General features: G+C 43.1%; 1 protein-coding gene across 1 annotated transcript in view; it reads left to right on the forward strand.

The window, feature by feature from the left end:
• Window positions 1–19,280, forward strand: part of MPP4 (MAGUK p55 scaffold protein 4) — a 196,475-nt gene that overhangs the window by 41,726 nt on the left and 135,469 nt on the right. Inside the window, exons 6-7 of the mRNA XM_073551429.1 lie at window positions 16,461–16,542; window positions 16,820–16,905. Of these exons, the coding sequence (XP_073407530.1) occupies window positions 16,461–16,542; window positions 16,820–16,905 (168 nt within the window). The remainder of the gene's footprint in view (window positions 1–16,460; window positions 16,543–16,819; window positions 16,906–19,280) is intronic.

Raw genomic sequence — 19,280 nt, forward strand, 5'->3', positions numbered from 1 at the left:
ACAGCTAAGCTTTATATTGTATTAATCAGGATCACTGTAAATGATGGCAGCTGTGCACTGACTACTATTTGACATAAGTTTAAATGTGATTAGCTAATTCTAAACTCAACCACATCCCCGATTATAAGAGTGTGTTTCCATCATAAGATAGTTTCCCTCCTCAAAATGATTTCAGGATATTTTTTCAATGGATTTGCACAGATGGGTGACACTAAAGGTGGAAAAAGTTCTGAAATAATTTTTGTTGGTAAGATTTTTTTTTCATGACAAAAAAATGGCATTTTTTTGACAGCGGATTATTCAGTATACTCTCCAAGCATGTGAAAACATGAACAAACAGGAACAATATATGATAAGCTTAATAGATCAGGAATAAAACATTTGTGTGTCTCCATCTGTGCATCATCTACAGCAGGCTGCTTCTCTCATACACAGACACAGGAAAAACAGGAAATACAGTCACATGCTCTCCCTGTGTGAGCCTCTGGGAGTTTTTTTTGTTCTAACTTTATAAACAGCATACAAAACTAGCAACTGAACACTCAGACAGGAATGGAGTTGTTGCACCAAACATATTCCAACACCTCCACTCAACAAATACTTATCCTGTTAGTCCCATTGCAGTTCTGAAGTCCACAAACTTGGCTCTTGGTAATGGCTTTGTCATACCATCAACTATCATCTTGTCAGACTTGAGTACACCACGTTCCAGTAAGTCAAGTAAGTGGTGATGTTTTACATCAATGAGCTTAGTCATTGCACTAATCTCACTGCTGGCAAGTTTAATGCATCCTTGATTGTCCTTATAGATAACTGTTGGTTGAGCTAATGGCTTGCCGAAATCTTTCAAAAGTTTTTTCAACCAAATTACTTCTTGACTTGCATAAGCAGCAGACATATATTCTGCTTCTGTAGAAGATAATGCGACTGACACTTGTTGTCTGCTGGACCAAGAAATTGAATATACTCCTAACTTGAACAAGTAACTGTGGCGTCCCTGAGAGTTCAGTCGCCACAGAGGTACTGCACCTCCTCCTGAGGTGTGGTACCACACCATTCAGGTAGGGTGGAGACACCTGACCACGCTCCAACACCTGCATCCCACACAACACAGTAGTGTAGCAAAGCACCCTTTGGTGGCTCCCTGCTTGGAACACGAAGCGTGCTGGGAGGTGGGTGGAGTTTGGTTGGCACCAAAAGAGCGGGAAGAGTTTAGGATTTAGTCAGTCTGACAGAGTCAGTGGAAGAGTGAAGATCCCGAGTGGGATGGATGAAGGAAGTGCTGCAGTGGACCTCAGTGACCTGGGTCCGCTGGCACAGGAGAGGAACATTGATGGAAAGCCTGACTCTCTCCATAAGAAGGAAGGATTAGTACGGAACGTAAGGAGAGGAGGACTAAGGATTAAGGTTAGAGCAAAACCCTTCCCAAGTTCACAGCGCATGGCCGGGGTCCGGTCCCCGAGGTTGTATGGATACTAATGATCCTGCGACAGACACCGGAGGAATAGAAGTTGTCACCACTTTATTCCAACACAAGACTTGGGGGCACAACAGCATCGTGAGTGAGCCGGGACTAGGTAGTGGAGTCCCCGAAGCAGGCTACAGCTGTCTGCCGTACAAGTAGAGTTCTAAGAACATCTGAAAGGAGGAACTCCAGTGTAACTCAGTACTGTGAGTACTTCATTAAAGACGCAAGAAGGGAGACATTCAGAAAAGGCACATATGTTGGAGGAGTGTTGGAACGGAGTTCTTCATCTTGCCTGAAGGTTGACTGAGCTCCTGGCCAGGAGGACATGGTACGGATGCGGGCACCTGTATGCACAACAGACTGTGAGTAAAGCTTTGGAACTACATTCCCTGGTGTCCTCCGCTTATTCCTGCGCCAACACATTCAGCACTGCTACACCTTTGTGCCTGATACTGCACCATCCACGTCTCCCCTCACCGTCACTTTATCTACACTGCCCTGGGACTACAGCCCTGCCTGTGGAGGGCTACACCATCCTTGCTGCACTACACCATCTGTCCCAGAGGATCTGTCTGCAGCGTCGGCTTAACATCTTCATTGCCGAACACCACAGGTGGCGTCACGAATCATTCACTAATAAACTTTAAGCATCATCATCCACTCTATTCCGCTTTTACAATGGACACCCAGGGCCACGGACCGGGTCACCGCTGCCGTGACATCTCCCATTGAAACCAACGGGCCCGGCTCCGAGTACCCTTCGGCCCTGCCACGGCACGGGGCGATCCATAACCACTTGTTGATTTCCGATCACTTGAATTTCCAGCCCAATTTGCATCCACATAACCTCTGAGAGTGAGATATCCTGATGCAGATATCTTAAGATTTAGCCTTTGAGTTTCTTTACGATATTGAAGAATTTTCTTAATTGCATTCCAGTCTCTTTGGCGTGGCTTGCTTACATGTCGCCAGAATTCCAACTGTGGCTGTGATAGCCAGACAAGTTGTGGTTGCTATGTACAGAAGCGAAATAGCAAAGCCTCTAAAGAAGACTCAAGGTCTCCAAAAATTCATTTTTAAACAGCAGAAAAAAAGGCAGCAACACTTACCTGCCCAGGTCTAAGAACAAATGCACTGCAGGGTGCAGCCAGCCCATAAAGCAAGGTGTTAGCAACACAGGTGCAAAATACCAGATTAACAGCCACTCTCCACCTACCCATTCCTGGAGGGGGTGACTGCCCAGTATAAAATTGCACAATAAAGGCCCGCATAGGGCGCTGTTCACACAAGGGAACTACACAGTGTCTGGCTCACAGCCTATTAGTCACGCCCCTACTATTCGACTAGGTGGGCTGGCCAGCACACCCTCAATGCATCCCAGTGTGAACACCCCTCATACGAGACCAAAAGTATTTGGGCTCGGCTGCACCCTGAAAATTATATAGTGCAAAAAGTACACAATTAGTGAGGTATTAGCTGATATTTTTACGGGCTCAAGTATTTTGGCCAAAATATCAGCTAATACCTCACTAATTGTGTACTTTTTGCACTATATAATTTTCAGGGTGCAGCCGAGCCCAAACACCTTTGGTCTCGTATGAGGGGTGTTCACACTGGGATGCATTGAGGGTGTGCTGTGACTGTTCCCCAGAATGTATGACCTGGTTTGACTTCTGACCTGCCCATCCGTCTTTCGTTCCTGTTTTGAATCGTTCTGTCTGGCTCTGATCTTTGGCGTGTTTCTGGCTGTGCTTTCATCTCGTCCTCGTTACCGCACTCCCGACCGGCTTTTTGACCTCTGGTTTGCTTTAGATCTTGCTCCTGCTTCCCCTCTGACACCGCGTTCCTGGCTGTTTCTGACTTGGGTTGTACGACCTCTCTACTGCACCCTAGTGGAGTTTGCTCAGCTCTACAGGACTTCGCTAGAGATGAGCTCCTGTTACCTCCTTCCTTGCCCTCTGGTAGTTGTCCCTGTATTGCAAGACATTAGGATTGTGGAAATTTTAGAGCTTTGTTTGAGAAGAAAACTCCCATCTTCCTCTCTCTGGATTTGGATTCCCAAATAATATGTCACATTTCCAAGGTCCTTAGTCTCAAAGTGCTGGCTGAGAATTTCACCTAGCCTTGCAATTTCCTTTTCATCTTGACGACACATGATTACATCGTCTACATCCACTCCTTCGCTACATTTTTTGTATACAAACATGGATCAACTTGAGATCTTTTAAATCCATCATCCATCAAAATTTTTCTATTTTCAAGTTCCAAGCTCTTGCTGACTGCTTAAGTCCATAGAGAGATTTTTGCATTTTACAAAGTGCTCTGATTGTCAGTGACGAGTTGGCTCATGTACAACTCTTCTTCAATGTCACCATGTAGGAAGGCTGTTTTGATGTCAAAATGTCTCACTGTCATCTATTAAACTGCAGCTATGGACATTTAAGTTCTGAATGTGGTTTGCTTCGCAACTGGAGAAATTGTAGCATCATAATCTTCACCATACTTTTGTGAGTACCCTTTTGCAACCAATCCTGCCTTAAACCGGCGAACTTTAGCTACTGAGTCATATTTTTTTTAAGACCCACTTACATCCCATAGCTCTTTTTCCTTGTGGTAGCTCAGTAAGCTCCCATGTCTAGAGTTGGTGAAGCGACTTCATCTCTTCATTAGCAGCATGTAACGGACACCGCCCTTCCATTGTTTACCGAGTCAGTGTGCATTTCCTGAGTTGAGCGGATGGTGCCTAGAGATTCCAGTGGAACGGGACGGCTGTGGTGAAGAAGCGTTCTTGAGGTAAAGAGGACCTGAAGCACGTGACCACAAAGGGAGTGTCAAGGGGCGGAGACAAGTCCAGGACTCCAGGGATTGGAACTCGGGCTAGAGAAGCCCAGGGGAATGCCAGATAGACGCAAGTCAACCAGGAGACAACACAGTACAGACAGAAACAGAGACGTGGTCAATAACAATTCAGGGTCAGAAAGCTGGAGATAGCAGCGTGGTATCAGACGGGAAACACAAAGTGGAAGGTCAGGGTCAAGCAGAGATCAAAACCGAGAGACAAAAGGCCCCTTTACATTTAGCGATGCACCAGCGATCCCGACCACGATATGACCCGGTCAGGATCGCTGGTGCATCGCTAAATGGTTGCTAGTGAGCTGCCACACAGTAAGATCTCACTAGCGATGCAGCGAAGCTCGGCAGTCGTACTTACCTTTCAGACAAGCAATGACTGCCATCTTCCGCCCGCGTCCATAGATCGCTCGTCGGCGCCAGCAGGAAGCCGGCGACGAGAAATGGACCAGGTCGATCTCGCGCGATCAGCGATAGCCAGCGGGGGAGCCGGTCGGAGGTAAGTATCACATGTAGCGATATCGTTAGCAATATCGCTGCTGCATCACAAATCGGTGATGCTTTAGCAATATCACTATGTGTAGAGCCCCCTTAAGAAAGTGCAGAATCGGGTAGCAAACTCAGAAACAGGAACAGACCGAGTCAAACACAAACAATCACACACAGGCAGACAGTATCTTCAGATACACGGGGATCAGGAACTCAGCCAAGGTCAAAAGTATCACTGACAATGGACATAGCACAAAAGAGGCTATTTAAAGCCCTCCCAAAGTCAGAGAGAGGCCAACAGCATTAACCCTGAAGCACTAGACAAGAACTTCCATACAGACCATGACACAGCATTTATCCACTTCTGCTTCTCGTGTACAGGCAGTTTTTGCATCTCTTGCCATGACTGTGGCTCTGGTTCAGGAAGTGTTCTGACCATATAAAAAAGGCGTTTAGCTGGGATACCTTTGTTTGGCCTTTCTGATTTCCTTGACTTGGTTCTTCTGTGTCTTCCTTGGTGGCTACAGAGCTTATCTACACTTCAGTGTTCTCCTTTTCGGCATCTGGGTTTGGTGGTAGAGATTCTTGTTCTTGCTTCTTAGGTTGAATAACTGGCGTAACTTCATGGAATTTGACCAATACAGAGTTTTCATCAATCACTACATCTCTGCTGATTGTTACTGTGTTGGTCTCTGGGTGCAGGATTCTGTATCCCTTTGGCGTTTCGCTATAGCCCACCAGGACTCCTTGTTTTGCATGTGATTCCCACTTGGAACGTTTTTCTTTGAGAACATACATAAACGTTTTGCTTCCAAATATCCTGAGGTGCTTCAGGTTAGGCTTCTTGCAGTTCCATAGCTCATATGGAATTTTATTTGTGGCTTTACCTGGCACTCTATTTTGAAGATAGCAAGCTGTCATGATGGCTTCTCCCCAATACGTTGTAAAGTAGATTTGCATCAAGCAATATACTTCTTCCACTTTCACAGAGAGTACGGTTCTTTCTCTCTACAATGCCATTTTCAATAAGGAATAAATTCTTGGACTTTAAGTGCGCTGCCAGACTGATTCCATAACCACACAAGGTTAAAAAAGTTAACCCTTTAATCCCTACGCGTTTCGAAGCATAACGCTTCTTCTTCAGGGGTTGACACATCTGACATCTGTGTCAACCCCTGAAGAAGAAACGTTATGCTTCGAAACGCGTAGGGATTAAAGGGTTAACTTTTTTAACCTTGTGTGGTTATGGAATCTGTCTGGCAGCGCACTTAAAGTCCAAGAATTTATTCCTTATTGATCTGTGGTGCGGTTCCACTGTGGACCGTTGGACGTGCAGCAGGCTGACATACTATGCAGGCTTTACTTTCTCTTTGAGAAGGTGAGTATAATACTTTTAGAATTTGTACATTTTACCCGGATAAGACCCTATTGCGCTCTTGTTTCAACCTTTTAGTGAATACAATTTACAATGCCATTTTGTTCTGAGTTGTATGGAATGGTAGTCAGGAACACGATTCCATCCTTTTTCCAAAATGGTTTGTTCCTTACCACTTGTATATTCGGTTCCATTATCTGCACGCAGGGCTTTTGGCATTCTTCCAAATTTGTTAAACACCACAGCAAGATATTCTTCAAGTTTCTGTGGAACTTCATCCTTACTGTGAAGCATGTAGGCGACTGTATATCTGGAGTAATCATCAATAAATGTGAGAAAATATCACTCATTGGGCCACATACATCTGTATGCATCAGATCCAGAGGCTGTGCAGATCTAGTGGTGTTTATTTTAGGAAAGGATTTTCTGGACATTTTCCCTTTAAGACAGCTAGTGCACTTCATCATTTCACTACACTGGTTGATTTCAATACCATTTGCAAGGTGAGCTAGCTTCCTTACTGCTTCTCGGACTCTGTGGCCAAGACGTCTGTGCCATACATGGATACAGTTCTTATGTAGATCTTGTCTAGCACTGCACACTCTTTCTTTGCATTTTAGCTGATAAAGCTCAACTTGGATTTTTCCTTCTGCAAGAGTGTGACCCTTCTTTGAGATGATGCAGCTGTTATCTTTAAAGGTAACTACATTCCCCTTTTATGTGAGCTTCTTGGAGTTTTTTTTGGTTCTAACTTTATGAACAGCATACAAATCTAGCAACTAAACACTCAGATAGGAATGGAGTTGTTGCACCAAACATATTCCAACACATTTTAACAGTGGTGTGTAGACTTTTCATATCTATTTATAAATCTACAGTGTGTTGCGAAAGTATTCGGCTCCCTGGAACTTTTCACCCTTTTCCCACATATCATGCTTCAAGCATAAAGATACCAAATGTAAATTTTTGGTAAAGAATCAAAAACAAGTGGTACACAATTGTGAAGTTGAGCAAAATTTATTGGTTATTTTAAATTTTTGTGGAAATTCAAAAACTGAAAAGTGGGGCATGCAATATTATTTGGCCCCTTTACGTTCAATGCAGCAAACTCACTCCAGAAGTTCATTGTGGATCTCTGAATGATCCATTGTTGTCCTAAATGACTAATGATGATAAATATAATCCACCTGTGTGTAATGAAGTCTGCGTATAAATACATCTGCTCTGTGATAGTCTCAGGGTTCTTTTTGAAGCACAGAGCGCATCATGAAGACCAAGGAACAGAACAGTCAGGTCCGTGATACTGTTGAGGAGAAGTTTAAAGCCAGATTTGGATACAAAATGATTTCCAAAACTTTAAACATCCCAAGGAGCACTGTGCAAGCGATCATATTGAAATGGAAGGAGTATCATACCACTGCAAATTTACCAAGACCCGGCCATCCCTCTAAACTTTCATCTCAAACAAGAAGACTGATCAGAGATGCAATCAAGAGGCCCATGATTACTCTGGATGATCTGCAGAGATCTACAGCTGAGGTGGGACAGTCTGTCCATAGGACAACAATCAGTCGTACACTGCACAAATCTGGCCTTTATGGAAGAGTGGAAAGAAAAAAGCCATTTCTCAAAGATATTCATAAAAAGTGTTGTTTAAAGTTTGCAACAAGCCACCTGGGAGACACACCAAACGTGTGGAAGAAGGTACTCTAGTCAGATGAAAGCAAAATCGAACTTTTTGGCAACAATGCCAAATGATATGTTTGGCGTAAAGGCAACACAGCTCATCACCCTGAACACACCATCCCCACTGTCAAACATGGTGGTGGCAGCATCATGGTTTGGGCCTGCTTTTATTCTGCAGGGACAGGGAAGATGGTTAAAATTTGTTGGGAAGATTGATGGAGCCAAATACAGGACCATTCTTGAAGAAAACCTGTTGGAGTCAGGAAAAGACCTGAGACTGGGACGGAGATTTGTCTTCCAACAAGACAATGATCCCAAAAATAAAGCAAAATCTACAATGGAATGGTTCCCAAATAAACGTATCCAGGTGTTAGAATGGCCAAGTCAAAGTCCAGACCTGAATCCAATCGAGAATCTGTGGAAAGAGCTGAAAACTGCTGTTCACAAACTATCTCCATCAAACCTCACTGAGCTCGAGCTGTTTGCCAAGGAAAAATGGGCAAGAATTTCAGTCTCTCGATGTACAAAACTGATAGAGACATACCCCAAGCGACTTGCAGCTGTAATCACAGCAAAAGGTGGCGCAACAAAGTATTAAGTTAAAGGGGCCGAATAATATTGCACGCCCCACTTTTCAGTTTTTGAATTTCCACAAAAATTTAAAATAACCAATAAATTTCGTTCAACTTCACAATTGTGCCCCAGTTGTTGTTGATTCTCCACCAAAAATTTACATTTGGTATCTTTGTGTTTGAAGCATGATATGTGGGAAAAGGTTGAAAAGTTCCAGGGAGCCGAATACTTTTTTATATATATATATATATATATATATATATATATATATATATATATATATATATATATATATATAGCTGGTCTATGTATATCTACGTATCTCTAGTAGATAATGTTTAGTATTTTGTTGTTTTTTTTAAAACCGTAATATAAAGAAAAACTGAAAATAGCTTCACCTATGTATCCAGTTAACATGTCAGACCATTTTACCCCCTACCACCATTGCACTGTAATATACGACCAGGCAATCCTTTCAAACATGACCCTTTCTGTTTTGCATATGGAGTTAAAATAGAGAAAAGCATTTTTTAAAAGCCAGGTCCTGTATACCTCGCTACTATGCACTTGGGATGTATAAAGCAATGATACATGCACAATATTTGTAGCAGCTGGGTAGTGACTACAGTGGCAGAGGAGATGTCATTTAAGGCAGGTGGGTGGACACCAGATACCACAACTCTTCAGAAGTCATTTCTAAAATTGAAATTATTGCTTTTACTGCATTTAAAAAAATCAAACAAATAAATAGGGACGTGTTTGGAATGATTGTCGGTTCATCTATTAATGCATGGAGCCAAGAAAGCTGATAAAATGACCTGACAGGTCCCATTTAGACTTTTTCTCTACGTTCATCTTGGTATTCAGAAAATCATCCGATATTTTCCATTGAATTTGAAATCTAATGTAAAAAATAAATAAATAAAAGTACAAAACTTTACAAATTGCCTTGATAAAAAATCTGCCATTTTTGTCTAGCGCTCCTATACAGATCTAACATAATTGTAGATTATTGATAAGTAGTGGACAGATAATAGTAAAAGTGCACTTTTAGACTACACAGCATTTGGTTATAGCCTGTTGTCATGTTTACTCATAAATGTACTAAGGAGCTGAAGACATAGTATTATATATATATATATATATATATATATATATATACCGTGTATATATATAAAAATATATATATATATATATATATATATATATATATGTATATATATATATGTATATACTATAAAGTTTTGATATGCACTGGAAGGATAAAATAACTTACAACAAGAGGATCTAGTTTGTGTACGGTTTATACAAATCAATAATAAATCTTAAAAATCTTAAAAATTTCAAACTAAACAATTATTTTGCCCATATTAATACTTTTCTGTCTCTATCAGTGTAGTTTAAAGTGGATCTGTAACCAAATTTGATAATACAAACTGCATACATTATGAAATAAATCATGCATACATACCTGATCAGACTGGAGTACTTACTTGGAAAAAAAATAACATTTAAATAGGATTCTACAGTCAGTTCACCAGGCTCATCACGTCTAAGACATCTATTTATTCATGCTTGCAGTTTAGGATGAACCCAGCAGGCTGTAACTCATCATTTTGGCATTAGCTAGAGAATATTGCAATAAAGTTGTAACCGGAGACTGAACATCGGAACCTTGGTGTAATTTATCTTATGTTTCTTTCTGTAATAGGAAACCATGGGAACCCATATGGTATAGTTGTATGGCATTATAGTTTTATGTACCGCAATCCTTTACAAGCTGTGCAATGGGTAGCTGCACCATCTATAGATGCTTGAAAGTAGTTGTAAAGGGAGACAACCCTAAATTTCCTTTACATTAGTTTTTGCATATTTTCTTCATTGTGTTTGTGTATAATCTGTCTAAAAACTTGACTACCCTGACCTTCTCATTCCTACCAGAGAGGTAGCCACCCTGAGAACAAATCTCAGAAATATGGCTCTTCCATATTATGGCTAGAAGGGGGCTGCGATCATCATCCATAGTAGGAGAACATTGATATGGCCATAATAATAATAATAATTTTATTTCTATAGCGCCAACATATTCCGCAGCACTTTACATTATAGAGGGGACTTCTACAGACAATAGACATTACAGCATAGCAATAAACACATAGATCAAAACAGATTCCAATAGAAATGAGGGCCATGCTCGCAAGCTTACAATCTACAATCTATAAGGGAAAAGGGGAGACACGAAAGGTGGATGGCAACAATTGCTTTTATTGTTTTTATTGCTTGGACCATCCCTATTGTAAAAATCGGGTGTTCCTGTTGCTGCATGAACCAGTTAACAGTCTAAATATGTAACAGTACAGACACAGAGGGCTATTAAATGCATAAAGCATGTGAGAACATGATGCGAGGAACCTGAATATGGTAAAAAATTTTGAAATGAGTCACACAGAAATATTTAGGTTAGTGTGTTGAGGCGATAGGCCAGTCTGAACAATTGCATTTTTAAGCACGCTTAAAACTGTGGGGATTGGGGATTAATCGTATTAGCCTGGGTAATGCATTCCAAAGAACAGGCGTGGCACGTGAAAAGTCTTGGAGACGGGAGTAGGAGGTTCCGATTAATGAGGATGTTAACCTCAGGTCATTAGCAGAATGGAGGGCACGGGTAGGGTGGTAGGCTGAGACTAGGAAGAAGATGTAAGGTGGTGCTGAGCCATCGAGTGCTTTGTGGGTGAGGGTAATAAGTTTGTACTGAATTCTGGAGTGGATGGGTAGCCAGGGTAAGGACTGGCACAAGGTAGAGGCATCGGTGTAGTGATTGGTGAGGAATATGATCCTGGCTGCAGCATTCAGGACGGATTGGAGAGGGGAGAGTTTGGTAAGAGGGAGACCGATTAGTAGAGAGTTACAATAGTCTAGACGAGAATGAATAAGAGAAGCAGTAAGAGTTTTTGCAGAGTCAAAAGTAAGGAAGGGTCGAATTCTAGAAATGTTTTTGAGGTGAGGATAACAAGTGCGAGCCAGTGATCGGATGTGGGGCGTGAATGAAAGCTCGGAATCAAGTATGACCCCAAGACAGCGAGCATGTTGCTGGGGAGTAATGGTGGAACCACACACGGAAATGGCAATGTCGGGCAAAGGTAGGTTAGTAGAGGGAGGAAACACGAGAAGTTTAGTTTTTGACAGGTTTAGTTTCAGAAAGAGTGAGGACATGATGTTAGAGACAGTGGTAAGACAATCACTGGTGTTTTCCAAGAAGGCAGGCGTGATATCAGGAGAAGAAGTGTATAATTGAGTGTCATCAGCATAAAGATGGTACTGGAACCCAAATCTACTGATTGCTTGACCAATAGGGGCAGTATACAAAGAGAAGAGGAGGGGGCCTAGAACCGATCCTTGAGGAGCCCCAACAGTAAGGGGAAGATGAGAGGAGGAGGAGCCAGCAAAAGATACAGTAAAGGAACGGTCAGAGAGATAGGAGGAGAACCAAGAGAGAACGGTGTCTTTGAGGCCAATGGAACGGAGCATAGTGAGGAGGAGCTGATGATCCATAGTGTTGAATGCTGTGGAAAGATCCAAGAAAATTAGCATGGAGTAGTGACCATTAGATTTAGCTGTTAGAAGATTATTAGAGACTTTAGTGAGGGCAGTTTCAGTAGAGTGTAGAGAGCGGAAACCGGATTGTAGAGGGTCGAGGAGAGAGTTATCTGAGAGATAGTGGAAAAGATGGGTGTGGACCAGGCATTCCAGGAGTTTAGAGATGAAGGGAAGATTGACAGGTCCATAGTTAGTGGCACAGTTTTGGTTGAGGGATTTTTTTTTTAAGTAATGCTGTATGATGGCATGCTTAAATGAGGAAGGAAAGATACCGGAAGAGAGAGAGGTTAAATATTTTAGTCAGGTGAGTGGTGACAGCAGGGGAAAGGGGCTGGAGGAGATGTGATGGAATGGGGTCACTTGTGCAAGTGGTAGGGCGAGAAGTTGCAATGAGCCTGATTACTTCTTCTGTGACTGGTTCAAAATCAGAGAGTAAGCTAGATGCAGTGGGGGAGGGAGGATAGTGCATGGTATGAGGGGATTGGGAGATAATTTCCTGTCGGATATGGTCAATTTTTAATTTGAAATAATTAGCCAGATCATCAGCATGGAGATCCATGGTTGGGGCCTGCACTCTTGGGTTAAGTAGGGAATGAAAAGTGTCAAAAAGATGTTTCGGGTTATTGGATAGTGAGGCGATGAGGGTGTTGAAATAGGTTTGTTTTGAGAGGTGAAGGGCAGTGTTGTATGTTTTAAGCATAAACTTATAATGGATGAAATCTTCGGGTAGATCGGATTTTCTCCACAGACGTTCAGCGCACCTGAAGCACCACTGTAGGAAACGTGTTTGCAGCGTGTGCCACGGTTGTCACCGTCTGTGCCTAGTTGATCTATATATACTAGGTGCAATTTCATCCAGGGCACTTTGAGGTGTTTCATTTTAATGCTTCAGTACAGAATCAGGACATGAGAGGGAGGAGATGGGGGTCAACGATGACTGCAAGTTTTTCATAAGATTCTGGGTGTTAATGTCCTGTATGTTTCTAAAAATGTGGAAAGTGCGGGTGACCTGGGCAGGATGGTAGTTCTTGATAGAGAATGATAGAAGGTTGTGGTCAGAGAGCGGGAGAGGGGAGTTTGTGAAATCATCCACCGAGCAAAGCTGGGAGAAGACTAAGTCGAGGGAGTTTCCGTCTTCATGTGTTGGAGAGTTTGTATGCTGCGAGAGGCCAAAAGAGGAGGTTAGAGATAAAAGGTGAGAAGCAGATGGTGAGAGGGGAAGGGCAATGGGAATGTTGAAGTCTCCCATGATGAGGGTGGGGATGTCACAGGAGAGATAGTGTGGAAGCCAGGTGGCAAAGTGATCCAGAGACTGATGGGAGGGGCCCGGAGGACGATACACCACCGTCACTCGCATGGAGAAGGGGATATAGAGTCTGGCAACCATAAGACATATTCTTTCAAGTGTGAAGGGGATAAAGCTCTGGGAACAATGTTGGGGCTTCACTTAAACCTATCAATAAAAAACAAGAATAAAAGTAAAAGACTTTTGAATATTTTAGTGGACCGATAAAGCTAGGCATTTCCTTTGTGTGTAAGAACCTGAGTATGGCTTGGGACCCTTGACACAGGGATATCTTGAATAAACTTTATTGAAGCATTTAATGTAGTGGTTACAGTTTCTCAATGAGCCAGCATCATAGACAGACCGGGCCCGTATGCGGGTTTTGGAGACTCTGTCACTTTTATCAGGTCTGACAATGTTCACCATAGTCTTTTCTTGCTGTCTCAGACAATGGTGGATTCACAACCAATACCACAACACAATTAGAGTCTCAGGCAAATGCAGAGATTGCCATCACCAGCCACAGCTCACTTCACTGTCTCAGGTCACTTTGTACGAGCAGCATTCAATTAATTTATCTACCTTAATATGAAAACAAACTTTTCTGAGAAAATTGAACGGACTACTTTTCAATGTGACCCCCTAGCAGGTTGTTATTTGTAAGACTTGTGAGGCTGGCACATTAGCGTGAAGCAGCAATACTCTTGCCGACAACTTCCCACGGCATTTCTGTTTGCCTCACATAATGCCTTCATTGTTGAAGCACAAGTGTCTCCAGTAGTTGTTGTCATGTGTGCCATCAATTCTAGTAATAAAATGTCTTCTGTACCCCAAAAACCTGTTGTCATGATCCTTCCAGCTGACTGCTGGACACAAATTTCTTTGTAGTCGGTGAAATTTTATGCTTCCATTATATGGACTCTTGTTTGGTCTCAGGACCATGATAGTGGGACCATATTTCATCACCTGTAATAATTCAAACATAGAAGTTTCCTGGGCTTTCTCAAAGCATGACTAAATTCTCTTTCCTAAATTGCTGCTGAGTTGTTTTTTGATCAAGCGTCAACATTCATGGCACCCAAAGGGGAGTAACTTTTGACACTATCAAAACATCATGAATGTGAAACTGTGCTGACTGAAATTCCTTATTCATGAGCTATAACACTGACTTTGACCCAACGATCTTCCAAAATCATGGCCTCCAGTTTATGGCACATTTCCTCTGAAGATGTGTCAACAGTTCGCCATACATGGTGGTCATCTTCGTTGATTCCATACCCCATTTAAACTGCTTGGCTCAAACCTTTGATGGTAATAGGAAGGTCCATCATCCCTATATACAGAAATCATTCTGTGATGAATTTCTTTAGGCTTATTTTCGTCCTTTGTAAGGAATTTAATCATGGAACGAAGCTACAAATACTTTTCATTGTAGAGCCACACTGTACTGTACTTGCCAGCCTGTCACTTCCAATGCTTTCATCATGCTGGACTTCTGCTGTGTCAGTTGCAAGTCCAGACATGTCTCAACATGCACAGAAAAGTTCAGCTCTCGAAAATTGACATAACACGTTGGGGTAGATAACTTATTGAACACCACTCATATGGTATTATTAAGTCAGGGTTATAGTTGCCCTGAGGTAGTCACCAGGGAGTTGTCTTTAGCCACCTGCTGTTCCAGATTCACTTTACACATTTATATTTGTCCTTACAGGCTCAATTTGGCTGCAATCCTGCACAGGACTCTCAACATCCTTTGCTTAAAGGCGTCTGAAAGTAAATTTTTTTTTAGCCATGGAGTGATTAAAAATGGAGGCTTACCTTCGCGGATCCAGTGCAGGCTGCTCTGAAAGCGGTATATGCCTCGTTTGGGAGTCCACCACTGCAGTAGTCAGGTAAGCAGAAGAGCACGTCATTGGAAAAATGTCATAAGCAGAGCTGCTCAGACTTCAGAATGGGACAGACACCACTTCCAGAGCGGCCTTTGCTAGATCTGCAGGTACGTCAGAAGGGGAGTATACCTCTGTTGTTTATTATTATTATTATTATTATTATTATTAATGGCTAAAAAAAAGTCTGTTCTACTGAACGATAACCTCTTGAACTATCAGCAGCAGCTTCTGACCATGAGTTGCAGTATAATGAGCATTTTATACCCTGGATCTGCCTTGAGTAACCATAGCCGAGCTCCAATACTCACAGCACACACAATGATTAGTCATTTAACCATTAATGAGCCATTGGGCGCAGTCGGACAGTTGCATAAATCGTACCAAGATCGGAACACTCGTCTGACCCAAGCATTACAGCTTCATGTATTTCTATGCAGCTGTCGCGCTCAGGTTGGGAGAGCCGCCTGTCAGTCTTTACATTGTGATCTGATCTCGGTCTGATTTATACAGCCGTCTGACTGCGCCCATTGCCTGATACGTTAACAGAGCCTCAGTTAGTCTTTCTGTGCGAGGAGCCCCTTGTCTTAATGAGGTAGTGCACACATTACTATTTAAAGGGCCAGCATCCACATAGATATGTTCTTTAATTTTTTCAGTGTAAAAAAAAATGCAGGACTCTGTGCTTTTTGTTCTGTTAAAATGACAGAAAAACAGAAACCAAATGGATCCCACAAAAGGCAATTGGATCAGCCTAGCGCTGTTTGTATCCATCATAGGATAAATGTTTTTCTTGCTGGAGTTCCATACTTTTTGTTCCTGTAATGACGTTCAGAAAAAAGGAAGTCTGAACTGCAGCATAAACCTAGTATACATGTAATATCAGCTGATAGGGTATATATAGCCACAGTATGACATTACATGACTCAGGTGGACAGTCACTTCATTGAATCAACTCATCTCAACTGTGGCAATGATTTTTGGCCGTCCCTCTTACATATCTATGGTTACTTTTACTGTAATTCCACTACAGTTACTAGTTCTCATTGGTCCGTCTCTACAGGTGTAATAATGTCAATTCACCGACTACTTATGGTTAGTGCCCATAAAATGCTCCTTGTCATATTTAGTGGTAAACTCCTTTAGTTCTTCTTCTTCTTTATAAGCAGTCATACACATAGACTAGCCTGAATAGTTATGTCATAAACGTCTCATCGGTGACCCTTACGTTATATTATTTCTTCCAAGGGAGCTACAATTAAACGTCATGAAATCACTGGTGACATCATAGTTGCCAGAGTCATCCATGGTGGTCTTGCAGATAGAAGTGGTAAGTATACATAATTGGAATAAAAAGTGTGATTATTATTATTTTAAAGGGGTTGTCCAGGTTTATCACGAAAGTCTGCAGTTGCTCTATGTGACTGCAGACCTGTAAATCCTTGCATTGCACACAGTGTGTATTGTGAGGATTCTCTGGTGGTGAGATCGAACAGTCATAGAGAGACGGCAGACTTTTGTGGAAACACCTGGATAACCCCTTTAAGTGTGTCAGTATTGTGACGTGTACATTGTATTATTGAACTCATTCCTTGCTTTCATCATAGGTCTCCTGTATGCTGGCGATAAACTGGTAGAAGTAAATGGGGTTCCTGTGGATGGTCTGGAACCTGAACAAGTTATTCAGATTCTGGTATATGTAATATCAAATAAAATTATACACATTTCACATGTGCTATGGTGATCTACCTCAGCTGTGTAAAGAAAACACTACACAGATATTTGTATGTAAATGTTTTGTTTGTAGCATACTACATATAAAATGATTGAATATTAGTAGGCGTTAGCATTGCTAGATCCTACTGTATGTGATAAAACACTCCGGGATCGCCTTTGCTGGGGTCAAAGGTCACGTGCATTCAGCATGAAACTCAGGCGCAGAGCTGGGATTCGGGTATAACTGACCCTGGGTCAGGTTTATTAACGGTGAAAGCAATGCAAAAGGAAATAAAACATAAAACAAATCCTTGCCTGTCCGGCACTAACTAAACAATGGACAACCTAACTACAAACTGGCGGGCTTCTCCCGTCCAGCCAAACCACAGTTGCAGTGGGCACTGCTTCCACTCACTTGTGTCTCTCACACAGACAGGCTCTCTGTGTTCCCAGGCTGAGAGACACTCACACAACCACCTGGCATCCTTTTATATCCACCTCCCATTATTCATTAGCAAGCAGGTGCGATACTGACCAGACTAGGCCACATAGGAAAGGAATCTGGGCGAGATATACCTGCCCTCATCCACTATTCCCACATGATTCTCACATATCCCCCCCTTCTGCTCAGACCACTCCGGTCGAGCAATGGCACCCGCCAAACAGTGCACTCGGGACAGGGCATCGGCATTTCCCATCTGTACCCCTGGGCGGTGCTCCACCGTAAAAGTGTAGGCCTGCAGGGCAAGGAACCACCGGGTCACCCGGCTATTCCGTTCCTTGTTCAAGTGCATCCACTTGAGAGGGGCATGGTCAGTGATCAGCCTGAACTTTCGGCCCACCAGGTAATATTTGAGGGCCTCTAGAGCCCACTTAATGGCGAGGCACTCTTTTTCTACGACTGCATACCTTTGCTCGTGTTTATTCAGCTTCCTGCTGAGATAGAGGACTGGGTGTTCCACTCCGTCCCTCACTTGTGAGAGTACGGCCCTGATACCGGTATCAGAGGCATCCGTTTGTACCACAAACTCACTGCGGAAGTCCGGAGTCTCCAGTACGGGCTGAGAGCAAAGTGCCCGTTTTAGGCTATGGAAGGCTTCTTCAGCCGCTAAACTCCATTTAATCATGACGGAGTCTTTCCCTTTTGTAAGATCCGTCAGGGGGGTAGCGATGGCTGCAAAATTGGGTATGAACCGGCGATAATAACCGGCGATCCCCAGGAAGGCTTGCACCTGCTTCTTGTTGACTGGTTGTGGCCAGTCCTGAACCACCTGAATCTTATCAACCTGGGGTTTAACAACACCCCTCCCAATTACATACCCCAAATACCGGGCTTCTACTAGCCCGATGTGACATTTCTTGGGGTTCGCGGTTAGACCTGCCTCCCACAGGTCGTCAATCACAGCTTGTACTTTCTGGAGATGAGTCTCCCAGTCCAAGCTGTAAATGACAATGTCGTCCAGATAGGCCGAACCGTACTGCCTATGTGGCCTCAGGACTCGATCCATCAGTCTCTGGAAGGTCGCCGGTGCTCCGTGCAGTCCAAACGGCATATACACATACTGAAATAGACCTTCTGGGGTAGCAAATGCTGTCTTTTCTCTGACAGCCTCCACCAGAGGGATCTTCCAATACCCCTTTGTTAGGTCTAGGGTCGTAATATACCGGGCTTTTCCTAACCGATCTATTAACTCGTCGACCCGGGGCATGGGGTAGGCATCAAATGTTGAGACCGCATTCAGTTTCCTGAAGTCATTGCAGAACCGGATGGTGCCGTCCGGTTTAGGAATTAGCGCAATCGGGCTGGACCAAGCACTGTGCGATTCCTCAATGACACCTAACTCTAACATTGCCTTCACTTCTCGGCAAACGGCTTCACGGCGCGCTTCCGGGATTCAGTAGTGTTTTACGTGAACTGTGACACCAGGTTCCGTTACGATGTCATGTTTTATTAGCGTAGTCTGCCCGGGTTTTTCTGAGAAAAACTTTTGGTTGTGAAGTAGAAACTGCCTGACCTCAGTCTTTTGCCGCTCCGAGAGAGTCTCTGCAACCCGTACCTCCGGTACGGTATGCGAGCAGACAGGACGGGCCAGCTCCGCTGACAAGGCAGACCGATCCTTCCAGGGCTTTATCAGATTTACATGATAAATCTGTTCAGGTTTCCATTTACCTGCCTGGTATACTTTGTAGTTTACTTCACCAAGTCTTTCCTTGATCTCAAAGGGGCCCTGCCACTTTGCCAGGAACTTACTGTCCACCGTGGGGACCAGGATCAACACCCTATCTCCGGGTGCAAACGTACGGATCTTGGCGCCCCTATCATAGATTCTTTTTTGGGCTCCTTGAGCCTGT

The sequence above is a fragment of the Dendrobates tinctorius genome, unplaced genomic scaffold (assembly GCF_039654945.1).
Source record: "Dendrobates tinctorius isolate UK_male_01 unplaced genomic scaffold, ASM3965494v1 ptg000177l, whole genome shotgun sequence".
Lineage (NCBI taxonomy): Eukaryota > Metazoa > Chordata > Amphibia > Anura > Dendrobatidae > Dendrobates > Dendrobates tinctorius.